The following is a 24259-nucleotide window of genomic DNA, read 5'->3' on the forward strand; positions in this document are numbered from 1 at the left end:
AGCAAGTTCTGGTGACTTGATGGTAATGGAACACTGGCAAACTATATGCATTCAGTGAGAACTAACTCCAACCAGGAGATTGATCAGGTGAAAACCAAGTTATACTTGGGGAATGTTGATAAACTTAGGCTCTTTTAGCTTGCAGAAAAAAAATTCAGAGGATGAAATGGTCTCCATATTAAATGGAGTGATACCTTATTTATAGGTCGAGTTTTAATGGTGGATCTTAACTTGGAAATCAAATTATCCTGAAAAATCTTCAGGAAAATATTATACTCCAGCATGATATACCAATTTCAATTGGTCCAGCACCACAGGGTTTTCCTTCTATTTTGATAAATGGCTACTTTTTTTCCCATCAAGCAGTAGAAATATAAAGTAGTTGCCTCGTGTTTACTGGCCATGTTGTATGAAAAAGGTTTATCTTTAAATGTGCTGGTCATGTTATAGAAGGATAATGACAACACAGACAGATGGGGGAAAGGAGATATATGTTTCCCATTTCATACTCACTCCCGGACATATGTTTGTGTATAATGCCCAGAACCATTTAAATTGTTTTTTTTCCCTCTCTCTCTCCCTTGCCCCTTTTGATGGTGGGAGAGGTAGATGGAGAATGTATGCCGAACATGCATAAATTGTATGCTCTTATAACGTGAGTCCTCTCTATATGAGTGGCTTTAAGGTAGAAGATTTATCTGATATGACACAGAAGGCAGAACTAGGGCCAATCGATGGACATTACTGGGTGAAATGGGCTTTCACTTAAAGCAGTAAGCCTTTTGTCTCACAAAACATTTATATAAAGTTTACATGGCCATATATTTTGGATTAGATAATCAATAAATTCCATTCCAAAATTAACACAATAATTCCTGAAACAAGTGGACACAATAAAAAGAAAATAGTAGGAAGAATAAGAATTATTGTCTGCTACTTTAAATTATCCACATTAGTGCTTCCTTTATTGCTTGGAGTCCAAATGGGACCATAATAAGTAATAAACTTAAGATTCTTAGAGTAAATCAGTGATATATAATATCCCTGATTTCATTCAGAGTGAACGAGTCATTGGATTGGATGTCCTACCATTATAAATTATTTGAAATGTAGCACAGGATTACAATAATTTTGAAGTTTAAAGAAAAATGCATAAGACAGGAGAAAATTATATAATAATAAATATAATATAAATGCCAAGAGAAACAAGAGTTTTCAAAGTTTCAGGTCACTTTAACCAAAAGAAAATTTCAATTGGCTTCATTGAAAAAACAGGGTACAATAGTGTCTCTGAAAGATAATCCCGGAATGCATCTGAGTCAGCAGTTGATTCAATGGGCTAAATAAAATCTCTTCTGTATTCCTATATGTAGTCTGTGTATATCTGTATTTTAAAAGTTATCATATTATATAGAAATTCTCTTTTTATCTATCTGCCTTACCTGCTACCTTGAGAAAAAGGAATGGTACAGTGCCTGCTACTCAATAAATGTGGGTCTGAAGTCTGAGATGGATTTAAATATAAGGTTATACATGATATACTATCAAACACCACTGACTAGAGAACCCAAGAGTAATAAGATGATTTTTAAAATAACAAAAGCAAGTTGAAGTTATGAAAAATAATTATTAATAGCAAACCTCCCAAGGAGGACTCGGCAGATATTCACAAGAGCCAGACAACCAGAAAAATAAACTTTCAACCTCTATATACTATCATGCTGAGACCCTTTCCCTTCCTCCCTTCCCTCTTTCTTTCTTATTTTTTCCTTCCCCTTCTCCCTCTTCCATTTGTCTCTTTCAAAACATCTTTCTCTCACTTTTATTTTTTTTAAAAACATGCTTTTCTAAACTGCCAAAGACACATGGTACGGGACTTCGAGAAAGAATTGAAATTTGTGGTGAATTCAAGATTTCTCTTTTTTGACTAAGACTTCAACTCCATGAAAAGAGGGACTTCGTTTTGTTGGCAAATACTAGGCCTGCAAGTATTTGTTCAACAAATTTTTTATTAGAAAAACTGTCTCCTCCAAAGAACCCCGTTTTAAATACGAAACTTCCTACTGGCTTGTTAATAGAAATTATCATTGTTCATAACAGTATTATAAAAAATGGCAGAAGACATTTCTGTACTCTCTATATACTGTAGAGCATGTAGAGAAAGTCAAAAGAACGTGACATAAATATGGGATTCACAGCTGAGAGCATCTTAGAGAGGGGAAGATAAAAATAGCAATGATACATAATAAAAAATAGTTAACATGTACAGAGTGCTAGTTATGTACTTGGCACTGTGCTAAGATTTTTACATCCAGTATCTCATAATTCCTACAAATCCAGGTAGGTGCTATTATTACTCTTTTTACTGATAAGGAAACCAAAGCATAGCAAGGTAAAGTGTGATGTCTGAAATCTGACAGGTAGTAAGTTGTGAAGCTAAAACACAGACCCTGGCAGCTAGATTTCAGAATCCACACTCTAAATTACTATAGTATGGTGTTGGCCTACACACAAAGTAAATCAGGATAATTTTATCTGGTAAGTCCCTCATTTTATAAAGAGAAAAACTAAGGGCAAGAAATGTTGAGTGACTTGGTCAAAATTATATTTTCTACTTGACTCGGTCATTATCAAAAGCATAAAATCACATTCATGTACCTCCTATATGAAATAAGCGAGCAAAAACCTCCCTGGAGCCCACAGCCCTCTCTGGCTACTTCTCCATTTGTCTGTTCACTTTTGGAGCAATACTTCTTGAAAGGTTTACTCACATTCTGTGTATTCTAATTCTTACCTCATTCTACTCTAATTAACCATCTGTCTCCTCAAGGCTTCCCTGAGACCCCAGTAGATTCTCTGTCCTTACTGTACTTGATTTCTCAGTAGCATTTGAGAGAACTGACCTTCCTTCTTGAAACATATTTTTGGTTTCTATTAAGTCATAATCACCTCATTTTCCTCCTATCTTAATAATCTCTCTTCCTCAGAGCTTGGCATCCAATTGGTGATGTATGTAGAGCCTGACCCCCAAACCCTGGAATGTCCTAGGGCTCAATCTTGGGGATCCTTTATTCAGAATCTGGGTGAGTGCCTCTGTCCCATGGCTTTAAGTACTAACTACAGTCAATTCTCATTATTCACAGATTCTGTATTTCTAAATTTTCCTACTCCCTAAAATTTATTCATAATCCACAAATCAACACTTAAAGTGCTCTCTCAATCATTTGAGGATATGCACGTGCAGTGAAAAATCTGAGTTCTTGAAGTGTATGTGCCCAGCTGAAGTGGAACAAAGGTAATGCCTTCTGGTTTCATGTCTCATATTATACACAAGTTCTTTTTGCAGTATATTTGGTGCCATGTTTTTTGCATTTTTATGCTTTTTATTGGTGATTTTGCTTCTTCAAATGGCCCTCAAGTACAGTGCTGAAGTGCTGTCTAGTGTTCTTAAGCACACGAAGGCCATGACGTTACCTTACAGGAGAAAATACATATGTTAGATAAGCTTTATTCAGGCATGAATTGCAGTGCTGTTGACCATGAGTTTAATGTCAATGAATCAACAGTATATATCAAATAAGGTATCTTTAAACATAAACATATATAAAACCAGGTTATGTATTGGTTGGTTGACAAAAATGTGACCAGAGGCTCCAGGAACCTAACCCTATATTCCCCCTAGGGACAATGATTCAGTACTTGCTAATTTAGTGTTCACAGCAACTTTATAGAACATAACTGCTGAGAATGAGTATAGACTATACATGTCCATGGTTCCCAAATCTTTTTAAACAAATGAATAAATCACACAATTAGTTTCAAGAGGCAGGGGCAAGGTCATTCAGAGCATGCGACCCACGGTACTGAGTTTAGCTTTTAAGTACAAGGGGTTGCCATTGGAATATTTTAGGGAAGGGATGGAAAGTTGGGAGAGATGAGGAGGAATATAAAGACGTAACATAATTTCTGCTTTCAGAAGTTTACTTTGTAGAGAATGGATTATAGGATGGAGAAGTGGAAATGGGGAGAACAAAAGGGAGCAGGCTGCCGTCATCCAGGTAAACGATGATTGTGTCCTGGACTAAGGTAGTGGCAGTGTAAGTAGACAACAAGTGATTCAGTTCCAAGAGATGTCTTAGAGGCAGAAAGTATGAGACCAGCAGATGGACTGAATGTGGGGTGAGAGAAAGGGAGAAGTTAAGAATGACTTTTAGTTTCAGGCTTTTGTTGCAGATGGTACAACTGTGTAGAGGGTAGCACCACTTACCAAGAAGGGGGAAGACACAGCTGGGTGAGATCCACTTAATATTTCCTTTACCTCATTATAGATAAGATCCATTCACTGTTTCATTTACTCAATAACTACAGAGTACCTAGTATGTGCCAGGTATCATGCTAGTTTAGAATATTTTCCTTTTGTAACTGTCAATTTGTATTGAATTCCCAATTCTGGATGTTAATTTTTTAACTCTATCAAAGGTAATATGTTTTCTCACGTGCCGTCACTGATCTGTGTGTCCATCCTTCATTAAAGAAAAGAGGTAGTAATTTTCACTTTGTGTTCTTTATGCCCACCTCTAGTATTCATTTTAGTTAAGCATTCCAAATGCACCAGGAACTATTATACCACATAGCCTCCTTATCACACTATATTGTAATTAGTTACTGGTCTGTTTCTGCAATGACATCATATCCTCCAAGAGGGGAAGAACCTGGTCCATCTTGTTTGGTGCTGTAGCCCCAGCACCAAGCACAGTGCCTGACACAAAATAAGTACTCCACTACTCTACTAAGGTGGAGATTCAAGGCATAGGCCTATAACCAATGTCTAACAGTAATCTGTAATGCCAGTTTTCTTTCCTATGCTGGGTTTATTTTCCTCCTTTACAAGTTATTGGTATATGTATCTCAGAGCTTATATGGAGGACTCCAAAAGTACACTTCAGACCTGAAAGACCATCTTATTATTCAGTAAGAATATTGAGACTTTCATTTGTCTTACTTGCACATTAGCAGTTGAGAATAAATGAAATATTCTCTTTAACAGTTTCTATGCTTTATACGGTACTTTTTAACCAAAAATAAACCTCAATAAATAAAAAATTATTATTTTCATGGTTTCCTTGAAATAGGGCTATACAGGGCTGTTTGGTTTTATACCAATATCTCACCACTTCATTAGTTTGCCAAATTTATTTGTGAATACAATTCTTATTTTATCTCCTATGGTCTGGAACCCTCTAGAAAGTCATATATCTTGGCCCTAGGCAAAATGCTTTATAAAATCAGCACTTTATAAAATCAAAATCCTTTATAAAATCCATAACAGATTGTGACAGTAAAAAAGTTGATTTTCTCTGTAGTTCATAAGTAGAATATCATATAACTCCAAGCAAGAGAAACCTCATAAAGTCAGATTGAAATGAAAAGATATGTCCAAAAGGAATACTTCCGTGGCTGGAGCTAACAAGAACCCCTACATCAAGGAAGGTGTTCAGAAGCTATAGTACTTCACCTTCCAGAGTGACAACCTTTCTTAAAGCGTGATTTGAAGACAGCTTACTGATTCACATGCCTATATGATAAATTAAGTTAAAAATTTACATAAATGAAAAGAAGTAAAATAATACACATAAATGTAGCATATATCTATATACTTGAGTATATAAATATGGAAAAGGAAACTTTTCTGGTCTTTTGGGAAGTCAATGCCAATGACCACCAAATTTTGTTTATCCAGCTTTTGTGGTGGGCCGATTTCTGAAGTAAGACAGATGACTTACTTTGATAAAGACCATGTTTAACAAATAGCTTTCAATAGCTCATGAGGCTTCCCAGGTCTTTGGTGGTAAGAGGATAACAACCTTAAGTGTTTCTCAATCCATCCCTTCCTTTCCTTTCCAATCACACATACTTAGAATAGTTATCCTTCTTCAGATAACTCTTCCTGGACTACTGTAATATTCTCCTATCTTCACTGCAGATCTGCAAACATTCCCTCTACCAAATATATGGTTTCCAGGGAAATATTCTTTTTCTTTTTTTTGAATGATCAATAAATAATAGCTTTTATTTTTATTGCGGTAACACTGGCTTATAACATTATATAAATTTCAGGTGTATATCATTATATTTCGATTTCTGTGTAGATGACATCATTTTCACCACCCAAAGACTAATTATAATCCATTACCACACACATATGCCTAATCACCCATTTTGCCCTCTTGCCACCCCACTTCCCCTCTGGTAACCACAAATACAATCTCTGTTTCTATGAGTTTTGTTTGTTGTTGTTTTCATCTTCTACTTATGAGTGAGATCATACGGTATTTGACTTTCTCCCTCTGACTCATTTCACTTAGCACAATACCCTCAAGGTCCATCCATGTTGTCACAAATGGCTGGACTTTACTGTTTCTTACGGCCAAGTAGTATTCCATTGTGTATATACACCACATCTTCTTTATTCTAGGGAAATTTTCTTAAAGCACTCTTTATTATGCCATTCTTTGCCTCAAAACCTTTAACAGTTCATTGCCGCGTTCATAAAAAAAAGTCCAAATAAATCAGCTTAGCATTTAAGTCCCTTCGTGATCTGGGTTCTGCCTACCTTGCCAGCTTTATTTGCATCTCTATGCACCTCATGATATGGTCACTAGTCCCCTATCTTCCAGACTCCTCGTCCATGCATTTACTTATGCACTCTGTTCCCCTGACAGGAAAGGAAAGCCCTTCCTTCTAGTTAGAGGAATCTCAAATTTCTGTAATAAAGAGACCCAAAAAGCACCACGGCTCAGTCAAGCTAGACATTTATTTCTCTCTCACACAACAGTCTAGGGGTAGCTGGGTAGTCCATAGTGGATATGCTGCCTTTTGCTCCAGGAGATTGTCCATGGACTAGGACTTGTCCTCTCTTGTTGCTCTGCCATCTCCTAGGATGTTTTCCTTAAATGCTAGGTAGAAGACAGGCTAAGAACAGAGAAAGAGACAGGGGAATCTATGCCCAAGCATTTTACGGGCAAGATCCCCAAATTGCACATATCATTTCCATTCATATCCCAGTGGCAAGGATTTTGTCACATGGCCACACCTCACTGCCAGTGAGGCTGGGAAATGCAGCCTCTAGGTTGGCAGCCATGGGCCGTGTTAGAACTTGGGGACACACGGGGTGGCAGAGGTGGTTCAATTATTGAGAGAAAAAAGGGAAGTCTGGAGACTGGGTTCAGTTATTAGTCTCTGTGCTATCTTTCTTCAGTTTATGTCTCTAGAAATCCCCACACCCCTACAAACCACACCTCCTTCTACCCAGTCATCTCTGATCTTATCACAGGATCTCCTTCTTCCACAGTCCTCCAAATAGAATGTCAACTACCTCCTCTGAAATTTCATAGGTCTTGTACCTATAATGGAACTTGGCATATTTTACCTGTATACATATTAAAGATAGCTTGTCAGGAAATACAATGTGGCCAAAAAGGAAAAGGGATGTGTGTGCTATTGATTAATTTTGCTTTACTGTTTTATTTCACATATAAAAATTGTTGAAGACACAGCCTGTGCCAATCTCTTTATTCTGTATTTCTAGAAGTGGTGTATGCAGGAGTAAGCACTCAATAATGCTGGCAAAGATAACATTGCTTTTTTCAATGCACTGATAATTTATCTTCATTTCTTATAAAATTAACATTTTAAAAAGTAACACAAATAAATTTGATCTAGAGAAATTATAATTTTTAGGAATTTTTTAGAAACAAAATTACTGTAAAAGATTTTCAATTAAACAAATGTTCTAAAATTTTACTAAAAATATTTTTAAATAATGATGTTTAAACAAAGCATGTCTGTGCTCTTTGCCCTTGAGTAACGATTTACCAAAAGCAAACAAAATCTTCAAATAATATTTATGAATCATAATAGATTTTTAATTTCTCTATTTAGGTTTTTTGTTTATTGTTTGTTTTTTATTCTGTTTGATTTCTTTACTCCAGTTGCCAACATCTCAGCTACTTGTGGGTTTATATCTTCTTATTTTGACATAACTAGCTTATACTTTCACACAAAGCTTAGAATATGAAACAGCCTTCACTTCGACTGTGATAAAATATTTTGTTTCATTTCATGATGTTTTAATACAAACCAAATACCTATAATATTTAGTTGCATATCATAGTAGATGACAAGTTATAGAATTTCACTATTAAAATGCAAATTTTGAATATAGTACACCAAATAATAAAAAAATACCTATTTTTCTTTCAATATTGAACTATAAATTATGAGCAGGGAGTCATTTTCTTTGATTAATAACCTCTCTGACCAGTCATAATGAATATTTACACATTATTCTATGTTGTCAGAGTGCTTAAAATGCCTGAAACAATAACTATTATCAAGCAAAATTTAAAGAAATTTTATGTAAGAAAGTCTGTCAAACAATAGGAGTCTAATAAATGTATGAAATATATGATAAACTCCCTTTACTTAAAACACAGAAAAATTATAACAGCTTCCTATTAAAATTTTTTTAGAACAAAAATCCAAGCTTGTCAGTAATTTGAAATCTAAATGCATGTAATAGCCTGAGGGAACTGTAGTAAAACGGTTGTTCCCAGACTGAGTTATAAATATCGAAATACTTTATTTAAACATCTATGTAATGTCCTTTGAAACATGTTATTTTGAAATTACGTTAAAATAGAATTTAAAATACATGTACCTATAAGACTAAGCCTCTGACACATTTAATAATCATGCTTTAAAAGGCTATAAAGCTGTGGTTAATATTGAATATGTTTAAAAATATTAATATGTTGCCCTTTCTGTATAGTTAAAAAAATCCACTCAGGCAAACTTTATCTTAAAAATGTAACTGCTGATTTTATTGGCAAACCTATAATAATGCATATGATCAATCTTTACTTAATTATTTTGAGTCGCAAACACAATTAATAAATCATCTTTGAAGTGCACTGACCATAATCAGTATATTCTGGAACAAGTCCAGGGGGCCATTAATCAAAACACGCAGCAAGAAAAGTGAGAGCCACAGCCTGAACAGTTAGGTAAACACACAGCGCAGCTAATAAAAACCTATCTCGTTTGAAAACCACCACTGTGTTTACTTTTGCAACTAAGATAAACATTATGATAAAATTAAAGTTGTGTAAAAAAAAATGAGGTTTCCTCATGATGACCAAAGTAAAAACACAGCAATTACACATACATTTTATGTCCCTAATTTGACACTAAAGAAATTTAAAGTTCAGTTACCAAAAATCTTCAAGAATTAGATATTTGAATCTGATGAATTATATTATCCATGTTAATTTAAACATACATACACACATTTCAAATATGTTGAGTTTTAAAGTAGAAAAAAAGCAATAAATTGTTGGGTATTTTTAAGAATCAAGGTATAAACATGAAAACAGGTTCTTTTTGAAAGACTAGGATGGCCAACTACCATATTCTAAATTGATTAAATTGCAAAAAATTAGTAAATGCTTCAGTGATTTGGAAATTAAATTTTAAATGATTAATAATATAAAATATGATAGAATACAAATGTTTATATATGCATATTTATATATATATCAAATTAGTCAACTGCTTTTAAAAACTTGGCCTTTGAATTGTATTTTCCTCCATACATACTATGCTATTGATTGTTAAATGGAAGAAAAGAAGACTTGCTGAGTTAACACATAGAAGGGTATGGGCAATCCTCATTTCCATAAGAATTATGAGGGAAGGAAACACTCCAGGTTTGAAAATTTCATAAACATAGTTTTCTTACCAGAAACAGGCTTCTAAGATTTAGCCCAAAGCTTGGGGAAAATAGTGCTTTAAAAATAACTGTACATCATATTCCTAGAGTGTCCTACTTAGATTGTGCTTTCATATACACGATCTCATCTGACTCTCATATCTATGTTGAAAGGCAGGCAGGAGGTACATTAACCCAGTCCTTGCATTTACAGAGCTCACAGTTCTGTTTCTACTGTGTTATTGTAGAAATTTTGAACAAGCAAACCTCCCTGAAACTCACCTTTATTCAACTATTAATAAATATAGATATAAACAGAGCTCTAATTCACAGAGTCATTCTGAGAATTAAACGAATTAATGGAATTTAAGTGCTTAACACAATGCCTGGCACACAGTAATCAAATAAATATTAGTTACTGTTATTTTTGAAGCAGTAAATAAAGTAGCTAAAAAGTAAGGTCTTTGGAATAAGATGATCTCAGATTCAAAATCACAGACGTAGCACTTGTCTTTGGGCAAGTTACTTAATCTCTCCAGGTCTGAGCTTCTTAATGTATGGAATGGGCATAGTTAAATGAGATAATGCATATAAAGGGCTTAGCACAGGACATAAGTATTCAATGAAAGTTAAATATTATCATTATTATTGATGGATTTAACTAATAACTTATGTAAATACAAGATGTCATTAACAAAAATTAAAAAGCAAATGACAATCTGGGAAACATAAAGATTAATATTTTTAGATATAGGAGCTCTTATAAAGCAATAGGAGATAAAGACCTCCACCGAAAATCAGCTGAGGGGTAATGGATAGGTAATAAACAAAAGACGAAATGCCAATAATCAATAAACATAGAGAAAAAATAGATTTCTCTAACGGTTAGACACAAAAATTAAACAGTGAGATACTATTCATTGATTAAATAATTAAAATGATCTGGCAATGATCAAAATGAATTGGAAAACAAAAGAACAAAAGACAACCCGTGCTTGTGGGAGTACAAATTGTTAGAGCCTTCTGGAGGAATTCCAGCAAAATATAACAAAGAAATCACAAGTACATATGCCCTCTGATCCAGTAATTCTACTTTTGGGAATTCATACCAAGGAAATAATCAGTCATATGTGCAAATTTATGTACAAGTATATACAACATTCTTAGTAATAATACAAATGTGGATAAGGCCTAAATGTACAATATAGGAACTGGTTAAAAAAGATTACGGTACATGTATACAATGGAATACTATAAATATAACATGATATTGAAGAAATGTATCTATTAAAGTAGAAACATGTTTATAATATATATAAATTTGAAAATAGCAGGCTACAACATAAATGGTATGAGCCTTGTTTCGCACATAAAGTGTAGAAGAAGAAGAGATCTACAAATACACAGAGTACCATGGTGTTTGTGGTGGTCATCTCCAGGTGGGTGGGGTTATGTATCTCCTGGTCATCATTCTGTTTCTGTGTGCTTTCTGATTTTTCTGGGATAAGCATGTGCTACTTCTATACTCAGAAAACAAATAAAATCAACCTCATTTTATTAAAAAATAAATAGATTCCTTCAGTAGGTAAGTGGATTAACTGTGGTACATCCAGACAATGGATTATTGTTCAGCACTAGAAAGAAATGAGATATCACGCCATGAAAAGACATGAAAGAAACTTAAATGAATATTATTAAGCAAATGAAGCCAATCTGAAAAGGCTATATATGGTATGATTGCAATGATATGACATTCTGGGACAGGTAAAACTATGGATTGAGTTAAAAGATTACTGGCTGCCAGGAGTTAAAGGGAGGGAGGGATGAATTGGTGGAGCACAGAGGATTTTTAGGGTAGTGAAACTATTCTGTACGATACTACAATGGTAGATATTTGTCATTATATACATGTCCAAATCTATAGAATGTACAACATCGAGAGTGAATCGCAATGTAAAATACGGACTTTGGATGATAAAGATGTATCGATACAGGTTCATTGATTGTAACTAATCCCTAGTGGGGGATGTTCATAGTGGGGTTGGTTGTGCATGTCTGGGGACCAGGGTATATAGGAACTCTGTACTTTCTGCTCAGTTTTGCTGTGAACCTAAAACTACTGTGAAAAATAAAGTAAACAAGTAAATAAATATATAAATGAATTAATACTGGGCTTTTCCCTTCCCTAGTCTTAAATTTTACTTAGATTTTCATAATCCGTACAATGATGAAAACGTTGGAAGAAGTGTATCAGAAGGCAAACAAATAACTTTCTCCAAAACGCCATCACAAGAGGAGTCTTAGTAAATATTTTATTTTAAACTCCATTTCACTGCAAGTGGGTTACTGTGGGGAAGTGGGCTCCCTAGGACCCTGAAACACTTTGGTATGCATGATAACTTTGGTTAAGCAGCCAGGAGAACCTAAGATCTATAATTATTCCTCTAAACAAAAGTATATGTACTGTGCAATTTCATCCAGGATGATGCTGTAAGCTTCTTGTATAAATAGGAAAGAATTGAACTTTTCTGGTTCTAGGAAGACTATACCTTATAGAAACTGTATTAGTGGCAGTTGTGCAATATCCCACCCCACTCCAAGGAAGTGAGGAAATACTGTCCTAAGATATGCAGCATCTTTTCCTGCTCCCTGTGGCCACATGGACTATAGTAAGCTTGGGTAACCCTGGTTAATTAAATCAGAGTTAATCTAAGAAGGGTGTGTGTGTATGTGTGTGTGCGCGTGTGTGTGTGTGTTCTGCCACCTACACTCACCTAAAATACTGCAGCTATACAACTACTTAATGGGACCACTTTATGGTTGATTCAGAACACACAGTTAAAACCTCTTCACTACAGTTCAAGGAGCAACATCTGTGAAAAGTTATAATTTAATAATATCTTTAATGTTGTTTGGAACAACGTGTTAGAACTCGGTGTTTTCAGAAGACATCCATCACATAGAAGATTAAATCATGTCTGTGGGCCTCACATGAGATATGTGAATGTATATATTTTTCACTTGCTAACCTGCAGAAACAAAGACTATATAAAAGTATCTAAAGCCTATACAAGTACTTATTTGTACTTTTGGCCCAAACTATTTTAATGGTTTCATCTTGCAGCTGAGACGATGATGAAGTGCTCCTTCTAGGAGTGTACCAATGTGTTCCAATCACTAGAATTCTCTCAGAAAATAACCCTGCTGCTCAGAGAGCCATCAACTGGACAAGCAGGAGGTTTTCTGAGTAGCAGAATTGTGGGAGAGGGAGACAGAGGTCCCACGTACACAGCAACAAATTTTTCTTCAGATACATTTAATGCCTAATACTCTATAATTACGGTCAAAAGGTTCTTATATTTTTAAGATCATTGATGCTTGAGAATTTTGAGAGTTCATATCCTAAACTGGGGCCTTGCAAAATGCGATCCCTTGGACTGTTACCAAGCCCTTTTTGGGAGGAGGGAGGTAGCCTGCATGAGGGTGCTATGCTTAAGGACATTTGAAAAATGATTTTAAAAAGTCAAATGAATTCTTTAGTATGGGGTTTTTCAAAGCCTTTAACATATAAATCTCCAAGTTTTGGGGGTTGGAGCATATGGAAGCGTGGGAGCTATGGAATGCAGCAATTTCTAAACTTGTTTAGATATGGAACCCTTTGTAGGCTACTTATTAAGATCTCCTTTAAAAACTTTATAAATTCTGCAGAACAAAGTCTGTGAACGATATTGTAAAGAATAATTCTGGACTCATTATCATTTAACCTCAATAAATGCCTTGACTTTCTTCCCTCCACCTATCCAAATCTCAGAGTCGGAGGCATTTTGTTCCTGCTTATATATTTAACTCTTCTCCTGACCACAGGGACCAATGCTTTTTCTCATCAAGGATCATTTAAGAAAGAGCTCAAAATTAAGTTAGAGTTGCTTCAGACCTGCAATAGCGCTTGTTCCTGCCCTAAGAAGAACTTTACAGCCCAGTTTTGGTAAGCAGTTTATTATCATACATCCCTTACAGGACTCCCTGTGTTGGTCTCCAGCATAATCTTGATTTGGTTGTAACTCGGGTATGGCTCTCTTCTTGTCCACCTCTCCCAGGGTCTGGAGCCCTGATTCTAAGACAAATTTTTCATTGAAAGGTCCCTTGTTCAGATACTAATATCAATATCTCTTAAAACTAGTTTGCTTTTGAGAAAGAGAACCTACAGAAAAGAGAAACAGAACAGCTATAAGGAGGTAAAGTAGAATTTTCAGGTGGGAACAAATGGGCTGAAACAGTGGAAGGAGTGATAAGCATTAAAGTAATAATTAAGTCATTTAATTTGAGAATTTTGTTAGTTGATTTTATTAACTGGTTGCTAATTTCAATAAGACTGGGACATTGCCTCAATTTAGACAAATAAGTAAATAATGACTGGATTAATTAAACAATTTGTTAAAATAATCTAACTAGTCTACCTGGCCACAACGACTTCCTGTCACACCAACAGTATGCTATTAATAGAGTTTTATATTAGCTTTTTTTTAGGATGTTAGAAGAATTAATGAGAGCTCTTAAATTAAAAAAAAATTTAAATGGAAAATTCTTCCTTGGTTATTATGCTGTATAATAAAGCTATACCTCATTAAAAATTTAAGTTGGGTGCCTAATAAAACCCGAATATAGTGCTATTTCATTTAGACACATATTGTTCCATTGCCTGCTTATACAAAGTAATTTTACAGTGTTCTCATTTACACTCAAGATTTTACCTGATGATGTTAATAAAGTATACAAATATGAAACTAATTTTACAATTTCTGTAGTCTTTGTCAGCTGGTTCATTTTGTTTAAAATATGGAATTAAAAAGACATACCAAAAAAACTCTACAAATCATAATTTCAAGTGATGCAAGATAGTAAATAGCAAGGAATGCACAGCATATGGTTATGTTGAATAATGACTCCTAGTGTTGATGCTAGTTGACAGAACAGGATGAGTGTTCCCCAAGCAGAATCATATTGTGTGGATTAGTCACACTAAATTTTTTAATGAATATTTATCAATATATACCAGATTCAAGGATTTCAGAGTCTTACTAAAAGCAGGAAATCATCAAAGATCTAAAAATATTCCTGAAAAAAGCATTTATATTTACCAAAAAAAGGGCAAAATGGCAGTAACAATTCTACACCTCAAGACTGCTAACACATGCCAATTCAAGCTATTAGCCCTATGAGCACTCTATATAAGTTTCAGTATGTTTTCAATTTTCTAGTTTCCTGTGTTTCAAAAGAATGAAAGTTTTATTGGGAATACAAAATTGTACAACATTAAGCAGTTTGAAAGTAGACCTAAAAAGAAAGAAACTAAGTACAATAGCTTTAGATAATTTTAAATGATTATATCTAAGAAGATGCAATAATAACCAAAATATCAGAGTTTTCTAGTCAATCCAATATTTTGACAACTCTTAAGAAGAGTTAAAAAGCAGTATCAAAAGGTAGGGAAAACAGATGAAAAATCCTCTGTGATGGAGAAGCAGAAATGCTACTATATACATGAGAAAAGGCTGAATTTATAACAAGAGCCACACCACCAGATTTGGTCTAGCCTCTGAACAGCCCTCAGCCTCAGCGCATTCCCTCCCCTTCTTGCTCCCTCCACTCCCATCACACTCACACATTCCCCCTGGGCGCATGCCTAAACGCTCTGCCCTCAACCCTACTACTGTACTCCTCGTATCTATGTTATGATATGGTTAAGACTTGTCTTTTCTCACATAGACTAAGCTTTATGAGATAAGAGACTGTGTTTAGTTTGCTCAGCAATGTGTGCCTAATGCTCAGCATGTAAACATCTGTTAAACAAATGAAAGAGGGAAAGCCATGGTCAGAATTCTTTTGTTCTCCACAGCCAACAGTATCTACTGTGCATTTCCACAGACAATGTGAAATCATGTGGTAGTCACACAATGAATGTAAATTTTACTGAAAGGGTATTGCAGGACGCACAGAGGAAATAACATTGTGAGAGATTGACAAAAATGTTGAAATCTAGCATATGCTTAGAATTGAAAACAACTAGTGAAGTCAGTATCCTAGATAACTTTAATGGGATATAATGGTTAATACGCCATGGCAATGTGAACGATAAACTCAAAACTTTCTGTGCAATCTTTTCTTCAGCACTAAGAGAAGTATACAGAATTGTGTAACACATTCATTCTCAGTTAATTTTTTCTAGTTAAACATGGCTAAGAATACAAGGAAAATGAATATGGCAGAATATCCTTTTTCACAAACAAAAGTCTTTAAGTATTCAGAATTTTGAAAACTCTTGATAATGGTCATCTGAGAGTTACTTTTATTCAATGTCCTTAGAACATATGCTTAAAGAGATACCCACCCAAATATTTCATGACTTTTACCAGGTAACACAGGTTTATAAGCAAGCAATACCTTCTTTAGTATAGTAAACTGGAAGGAAACAACATGTAGTCAAACAGCTCCACACACATTAGTAATTGGTTAATGCTGAACCAACAGTTTAATTTGGTAAGATAATAACAGTATTAACACAATAATAATAATTAAACTGGGTTTATAGCTAAATTTGGCAAGTTAAAACAACTCATCCACACAAAGACAGCCTCTTATTCTCTTTTATGAACAATGGAGAATATGTCATTCATTAATCCACTGAATAATTATTTAAAATCACTCACTAGCTATGTGACCTTGGGTAAGTTACTTAAACTTGGTGTACCTTTGTACAATACAGTATTTGACACTGTTTAATAGAATCATGTCTACAGTACCACTCCCCACTTTGTTCTTGAGATGCAGAGCTGGAGAAGGCAAACAAAGAAATATTATGGAAGATGCTAGTGGGAATGTATGAAGGGCTAAAGGCCAAGGGAATTGATGTTTAGAGTTAGAAGCCAATATTTTTTCACCCCTAAGTAACAAACTAACCACATCTGCATTTGTTTGAGAGGCTACAGTAGAGTATAGTAACCTAACTGTGTACACGTTGTTTATCAGAAGTTATCAGAGAGAAAAGGTGTTTAGGAAGGTAGGAAATAGGTAGTAGTTTGAATGTGAAAGATAAAATAAGGGTTAATCATCAGTATTTGATGATTACTCATCAGCAGATTCTAAGGTCTTATTCTTAGATTTCTTTACAGTTATGGGCTTGTCTTGTTTTTTGTTTTGTAGAGGCGTTCTAATTTTTTTTATGAAAAGAATTGGGAAAGTAGAACTAGTATTTTGAATTTTAAGAGCCATAAAATTTCAGTAGGCTGTATTCAAAATGGAAAAAACACCCCAAAGTATTAAAAAACATGAACAAAATATACAATTTATCTTTTTGTTTAATTTGAGGAAAGGAAGAGGAATTGTAAAGTGGGGCATCATCAATATCTAATAGATAAATACTAAACTAATCCTTTAATCTTTAAAATTCTTCTTGACATCTAACATTTATGTTTCATTTCTACTTAGGGGCTGTTGAGCCTAAAAGTCCAAAACGAAATAACTGGTAGACAATTCAAAACAGCTGATATGGTTTATACCAACTTTTAAAGTAGGGAAAGTATAGAAAATAAATATTGGGGTCTGGCCCAATGGTGCAGTAGTTAAGTTTGCATGCTCTGCTTTGGCGGCCCGGGGTTCACAGGTTCGGATCCTGGGCACAGATATTTACACAACTCATCAAGTCATGCTGTGGAGGCATCCCACACAAAAAAAATAGAGGAAGATTGGTAGAGCTGTTAGCTCAGGGCCAATCTTTCTCACCAACATAAATGAATAAATAAATAAATAAATAAATAAAAATATTGACATGATCATCTAAACATGGACAAACAAAGGAAAACAATATTAATCGCATATATGCTGGTGGAAACAAACACATTACCTTTACTAAAAAGCCTAAATGAAATATTTAGTCTTGATTCATATCTAAACTTCTTTCATCTCTGTACCGTGAATACCAGAATCCTGTTTAAGCAATGTAGCGTATTCAGAAAATGTTAGTTACCTCAAAACCTTACATTTACTTCACATGTACGGTGAAAGATCTAAGATGCAGCTCTCCAACCTAAAACCAACATATTTCATTCATCCCCTAGACCCTGAAATCCTTATCAGACAAAACACTTAGACCAAAAGTTCCATGAGGACAGGGGCGTAGTCTATTTTCTACTCTCCTGAATCCCCAGGGTCCAATATTAAGCCCGGAACATAACTGCTACTCATAACTCATTTGCTTAGAGATTGACTGAATGAAGTACAGAGTTTTCTGAATATTTCAAACTGCTTATTGTAATTTAATTTTCTCCTATATTGATTTATAGAAATAGTTTTGATCCTCTAATGTTTGCAAATTGGAAATAATTTGGTTCATTATTTAAGAGATCATAAAATACTCTGAACTCTATGAAGCCAGGGGGTTATGAGCTAACGAATAAATTCAGATGATATACACAAAGTAGTAAGAGTTTAGCACACATTGGGTTTTTGCATATACGTCTGAAAGCAGTAGGGACCCATTGTAGCATAGAAACGGTATTTTCAAGTACAAGTAAACCAGGCCAGTTGTGAAAAGAATAAAAACCCAATGATAAATAGACAAACAATTCCACTACTAACTGCACAATGCTTATTTTTATGTAAGAAACTGGAAAACTCCCTCCTGATGGGCTGTCAGTTTCCTGAAGGCATGGGTTGTGGCTATCTTGGAATCTCATCATCCACAACAGAATTCTGAAACTTTTGCTCTCAAGACCCTTTATACTTTTAAAAGTTCTTGAGGACCTCAAGAGCTTTTGTTTATGTGGACTATATTTGCAATATTCAAAATTAAAATTGAGAAAATTTAAAAACATGTATCAATTCATTTAAAAATAACAAACTCAGTACATGATAATATAAATAACAAATTCTTTATGAAAAATCGTTATATTTCCCAAACAAAAAATCTTGTGAGGGTAATGTTTTACACTTTTGCAAATCTGTTTGACAGCTGGATTGAATGAAAACAGTTGGATTCTTATTAGCTTCTGCATTCAAACAGATGTGACTTTTTTTTTTAATTGAGGCAACACTGGTTTATAAGAAATGTTATTCTAATTGAAATATATGAAGAAAATCTGGCCTCATGCAGGTATGGAACTGAAGAGAAGATGACCCTGTAGATCACCAGAAAGAGCTCTGGGAACTCCCAGAGGTCCCATTCCACACTTTGAAAAACACTGGTCTACACTATCGTCTGTCACAAGGCTATTGCTCAATAACCATTTGCTAAATTAATGAAAAGTTTAGGGAAAAAGAAAGAAATTCTCAGAGCATAGATACATATATGCAAACACACAAATGATGTACACATTCATTTTTGACTCAACTGATAATATTATTTATAAATGCTGATTGTTTTGCTGCAATGAAATGTTAATTATCCCAATTTCTCAGCTCATTACAACTAAATTGAGATGTAGATTGAAGGAGAGTAGTCTGGATAAAAAAGCGAAAAACAGTAAAAATAATGTATATAATTCCAAAATTTAATAAAAATAAATGGATGACTAGAAAGATACTTTTTACTTGAAAAAGTACCAAGCTTAACAAAATCAAGTGGCTAAGAGGAACGGTCTATGGGTCTCTTTAAAGCAGGAAATTAGATTGAAACACTTTACTGAACACAAGCTGGATTCTAATATTTTTAGTATCCTACATGCCATTTCTAATTAATTCACGAAAACCACAAGAAAAAAATGTTGCTCACATTTTTAGCACTTCTGCTTTAAATATTAATAGGAATTAACCAAATACCAGAGAAAATATATTGATTAAAAGATTTTACAATTTCCAAAATCATAATTTTTGTTCTTTAAAAAGAGGCTTAAGTGAATTCAGAAATAAAAATATAATTTTTAAGATTATATATTAGATTTTTAAAGACGTCATCTCACTCTGTTGCAAAGAATAACTTACTTTGCCTTTTCTTGATGCTGTTTCTCCTGAGAAGCCATTTTGGATTCTGTCCCAAGATTTTTTGGCATCCGCTGCCTCCTCTTTCTAGTTGGTGCAATATCAGTGACATCAGGACTTGAAATAATAGAATCATCTCTTCTTAAAGTAGCTAAAATAAAATGACATAAAAATGTGACCCAACAAAATCATGCATATAATTTGTGAGTAAAGTATTAACCTGCTGCTTTAGCACTGATATAAAGTAACAATTATAATCAGCAAAATTCTTTTTTAAAAATTTATTCAGATTTGGTGAAGTGAGCCAGTTAGACAGTGTGTAATACTTTAATATCAATATTGTATATTGATACATATGGAATATACAATAAAGTATATTGTACACATGGAATAATCTGATCAAAATGGTCTTTTCCTGTCTTGGGCAACAACCTTCCCAAATGCATTACAGGCACAGTTTGATCTCTCAGTGCTAGAAGTAAATAAAAGTGCCTTAGAGGCACCTCTAAAAGGTGTTTGGGGGCAAAAATATTGCTATAGGAATAATATGAATCAAATTGATATTAAACAGCAATTATTAGCAGGAATGGGGACGTCTGCTAGCGATCCAGGGATAATTTCATAGACTTTTCGGCCAACTGTGGGGAATAAGCACAAGAAAAATGTAAGAAAATACTAACGAATGTCTCCAAGGTGGCTAAACCATTAAATTACCTGTAAAAGTATTTGATACACATGAGACAGAAGCAACAACAGAAACAGCCTTGATCTATATTCCTTTATAAACAACTTAGTTCTAAAGAGCTTTAGGGGAGTTCAGAATATTCATTCTTCCCTCCAATACACAGCACATTCTGCAATACTACATGTTTCTGTAAAAGAAAAGAGCTCTTTTGCTACTGGCAAATAATGAATGGGGTAATAGAGGGCTAACAGAGGCACTTTTGTTATTTGCACCTCAATCAATAACTGATGATTTACTAATTAGTATACTGAATAACAAAAATATGTAAATTGGTGAAAACAAGGCACAAAAACAAGCATGACAAACATTGCATATCGGCTCTCATGAGTGAAATTAAAGGCATTCGAGATACACAGATTGGTTAAAGTATTTCAGAGACACTCCCCACTATTCTATGAACAGGGTGTAAGAATCCAGAGGGGTCTGTTTACACTTAGAGATAATGCCCTGTGCTAAATCTTAGTAGTTCTGTGTCTAGTTGTGAACTCTGGACAACTGTGGTTGCCTGATGCCAGGAAGAATCGCCATTCCTGCCTCAGAAATCTTTATACTTGTCAAAAGTGAACATTTTATGTGAGGGGGTGACTGGGACACCTAAAAGGACAAATAGCTGAAAATTCTTCAAACTTACAGGACAGGTTCACAAATTATTTTGTGCTTACTTGCTAGTAAATATTTAATTGGTAATTGTCCGTATGTGTGGGAAAACATAGTCGGATGATTTATTATTATTATCCCACACTTCAAACTTCTTGGTGGCTACCATTATTTACCACAAAGAACATAAGAGTTGTGTATAACCAAGTGTTTCAGGTCACTTCACTGCACGATTTTTATTCCTTTCTCTTGACAATTGCAGTGTAGCCTGTCTATACCATTGTCATGAGAAAAATGGGATGGCATACAAAGTTAATTACTGTTTAAATGAAATCCATATTTTTTGGTTTGTGTTTGCACCATGAGAAACAGTCTTCCCTTTAATTTATTACACACATGTAATAGCACATTGTATGGTGATAGCTTCTCTTAATTTATACATTCCTTTACAATGAAGTTTTAATAATATTTGTATAGGCTTTAATAAAAGGAAAAATGTTCCATCCTATCCTTTCCTCTCCACCCCACAATGCCAGAAACCAGCAAAAAGAGGTACTACTCTAATACCTAAGTATTAAATTCCTCATCTCAAGCATTCCTCAAATTTCAACCCATCCTACTTCTATTCTCTTCTTGGGCTAATGTTTGGTCCTCTTATTCCACTTGGTCTTGATGCTGGATACTATATTTCTATTCTGACGTTGGATCCCTTGAACAATGATTCTGGGTCTCCAAACAGCAAAGCTGTTTTGTCTACTACAACAGAAGGGATCTGAACTACATCTACAGGGAGTCAAATACGGGATTTCCAAGATCCCTACATTATTCATAACCTTACATATTTCTAAGAGCAACAATTAAAGCTTTCACTTGCAAGTCTTGCATCCCATTTTTAAGGAAAAAAATCAATTCATATTAAATTTACTAGGCTATACATACTCATTTTAGCTATGAGGAAGAGTGTGAATTGAGTTGGAAAAGAAAGATAAATGTTCAAAGGGGAATAAGGAGGAGTGTGGCCTGATTGAAGTCGTGTTCATGGGAGAGAGAGAGAGATGCAGGAAATGAGAAGGGATAATTATGAGCAGCAGAGAAGGAGGGGAAGGAAAAAGGAGACAGATATATTAAATAAATTTGCAAGCTTTCAACTCCAGGCAGAAGAGTATAAATTTGATACTGGCTGTGGTGTTTTTTCCTAAGGTTCTACATCCAGAATCCTCAGTTTTTAATATTATCGTCAGTTTCTCTGTCATGAGAATGTCTTTCACTGTTTCCAAGACTCTTTTAAAAAAGAAAAGAAAAACTATTGCCAATGAACTTACTACAGCTGAAATACTGACTGGCAGAGCTATGGGATGAATTTCCAATTCTCACTAGGTTCAGTGCCTCTAGAAAATGGGGAATCTTTCCACAAGCCTTGCTATTGTAAAAGGTGGCTCCACAGAAAGCCACACTTCTTCCCGTCTGACAGAAGAGCTGCAGGAGCCTGGCAGCAGCAGTTCAGACATGAGAGCTGCAGAGCGTTGGCTTCCCTGGGTACTCTCAATGTCCAAACGCAAGGGCACGCTTGGCTAAAACGCCAGAATCTGGATAAACCCCATGAGTTAAACCACCTGGTAAACTTAAATCTCTGACCATTAAACCCTTAAACCTCAATGTTTTTAGAAATAATTTTTCAAGTTTATAATTCATTATTTATCAGGGCCTCATTGTTTGTATCATATCTATGGATTTTCTTCCCTCTTCATATGATATATAGCTTCCTTCACAGAGTCTACAAAACTCCTCTTCTCACCGCCCCCCAAACACACACACTTATCTTCACTCCTTGCCTCTCCTTCCCCCTGCAAAAAAATTAATGTCCCGAGGCATGTTATTCATGGCATTGGCTACTTAGCTATTAAATTATTGAATGAAGCAGGCTCTGATCTTCAGGTCCCTAGAGCATGAAAAAAATGTGTGCTGTTTGCAATACGCCATGTCTAAACAAAAAACTCTCAGTGGTTCCCCACTGCCTATAAAATAAATGCCTAAGATCCTAACCTTGCATTAGAATCCCTCTACAATGCGACCGTCACCTGCCTCTCTGACTATACCTCCCAGGAATCTCCTACCACGGTATATAAACTATTCCAACGGCTCCAGGGTTCCTACATCTTCCTTTGTGTTCCTTACTTTCCCTGTCTTGAATGTTATCCACTTCTCTCTTGGCTTGACTATGTGCTCTCTTCCAGCACAGCCCATTTCAGTCATTGCGGTCACCTGTAGGAGTTCCAATCCACAGCAATCTCTTCTTTCTCTACAGGGCTTATAGTTTGAACCATTCATTTCACACATACCATCTTGTATTGTTATTCTCTTTTTATTGTTTTTATGCATATCTCCTGTTTCTCTAACTAGATCATGAACACCCTACAGCTAGAGGCCATGACTTATAGTTAGCTATATCCCTAACATATAACCCAAAGCGTTAGACCTGAGGAATATGAAGACTTGAAGTTTATTTTTGAATGTGTACCTTATTTTTTTAATCAAAATTTATTTACTTGGGCATCTAGACAAGGTACTGTAGGGAAAATTAGAGTCAGAAGACCTGAGTTTGGGTCTCTAGTTCAGCCATTTACCTTGAACCAATTACAGAATCTCCAAGTTCCTGAGCTTAAAAAATGTATATTAACCATGATTTCTGACATGATTACATGGGATACTATGAACTGTTTTATAAATCATAGTGTCAGAAATATGTGGTATCAGTAACAAGTATTACTAACAAAATGTGTGCCCTTATAAAAGATCAAACTGAATTCATTTAGATGAATTTGAAGAACTTTTAGGCTATCTTCTATAGCTGCTTAGAGACATACAAATAAAATTTTTAAAAAGTAAGATAAATTCATGGTTTTCCAAATTCAAAATAACCCAATTGTCACAGAACTGTCATCCATTATGAAGACAGGTACAGTCCACTATGGCTGTTTTTCACTATTTTATTCACTTCACTAAGTGTTTACAATCAATAAGTCATTTTGTTTTATTTCAAAAGATATAAAATAGCGAGGCGAAAAACCAAAATCTAAACCTTAAGATACTACCCTAAGTAAATCCGAAACTTCAAAAAACATACTCTTTCACTGGGGAAAACAAGCAACCAATGGCTGGGGCTACCTTCTGTCTCT

The 24259-nt window shown here is 34.8% G+C and overlaps 1 protein-coding gene across 9 annotated transcripts in view; it reads right to left on the bottom strand.

Moving 5' to 3' along the window:
• The window catches only part of XRCC4 (X-ray repair cross complementing 4), a 235263-nt gene that overhangs the window by 73280 nt on the left and 137724 nt on the right, over positions 1–24259 (bottom strand). For all 9 annotated transcript variants that reach the window (XM_008539125.2, XM_008539098.2, XM_008539089.2 and 6 more), the window contains one exon: positions 19745–19892. In XM_008539125.2, the coding sequence (XP_008537347.2) occupies positions 19745–19892 (148 nt within the window). The remainder of the gene's footprint in view (positions 1–19744; positions 19893–24259) is intronic.

The sequence above is a fragment of the Equus przewalskii genome, chromosome 13, assembly GCF_037783145.1.
Source record: "Equus przewalskii isolate Varuska chromosome 13, EquPr2, whole genome shotgun sequence".
Classification (NCBI taxonomy): Eukaryota; Metazoa; Chordata; class Mammalia; order Perissodactyla; family Equidae; genus Equus; species Equus przewalskii.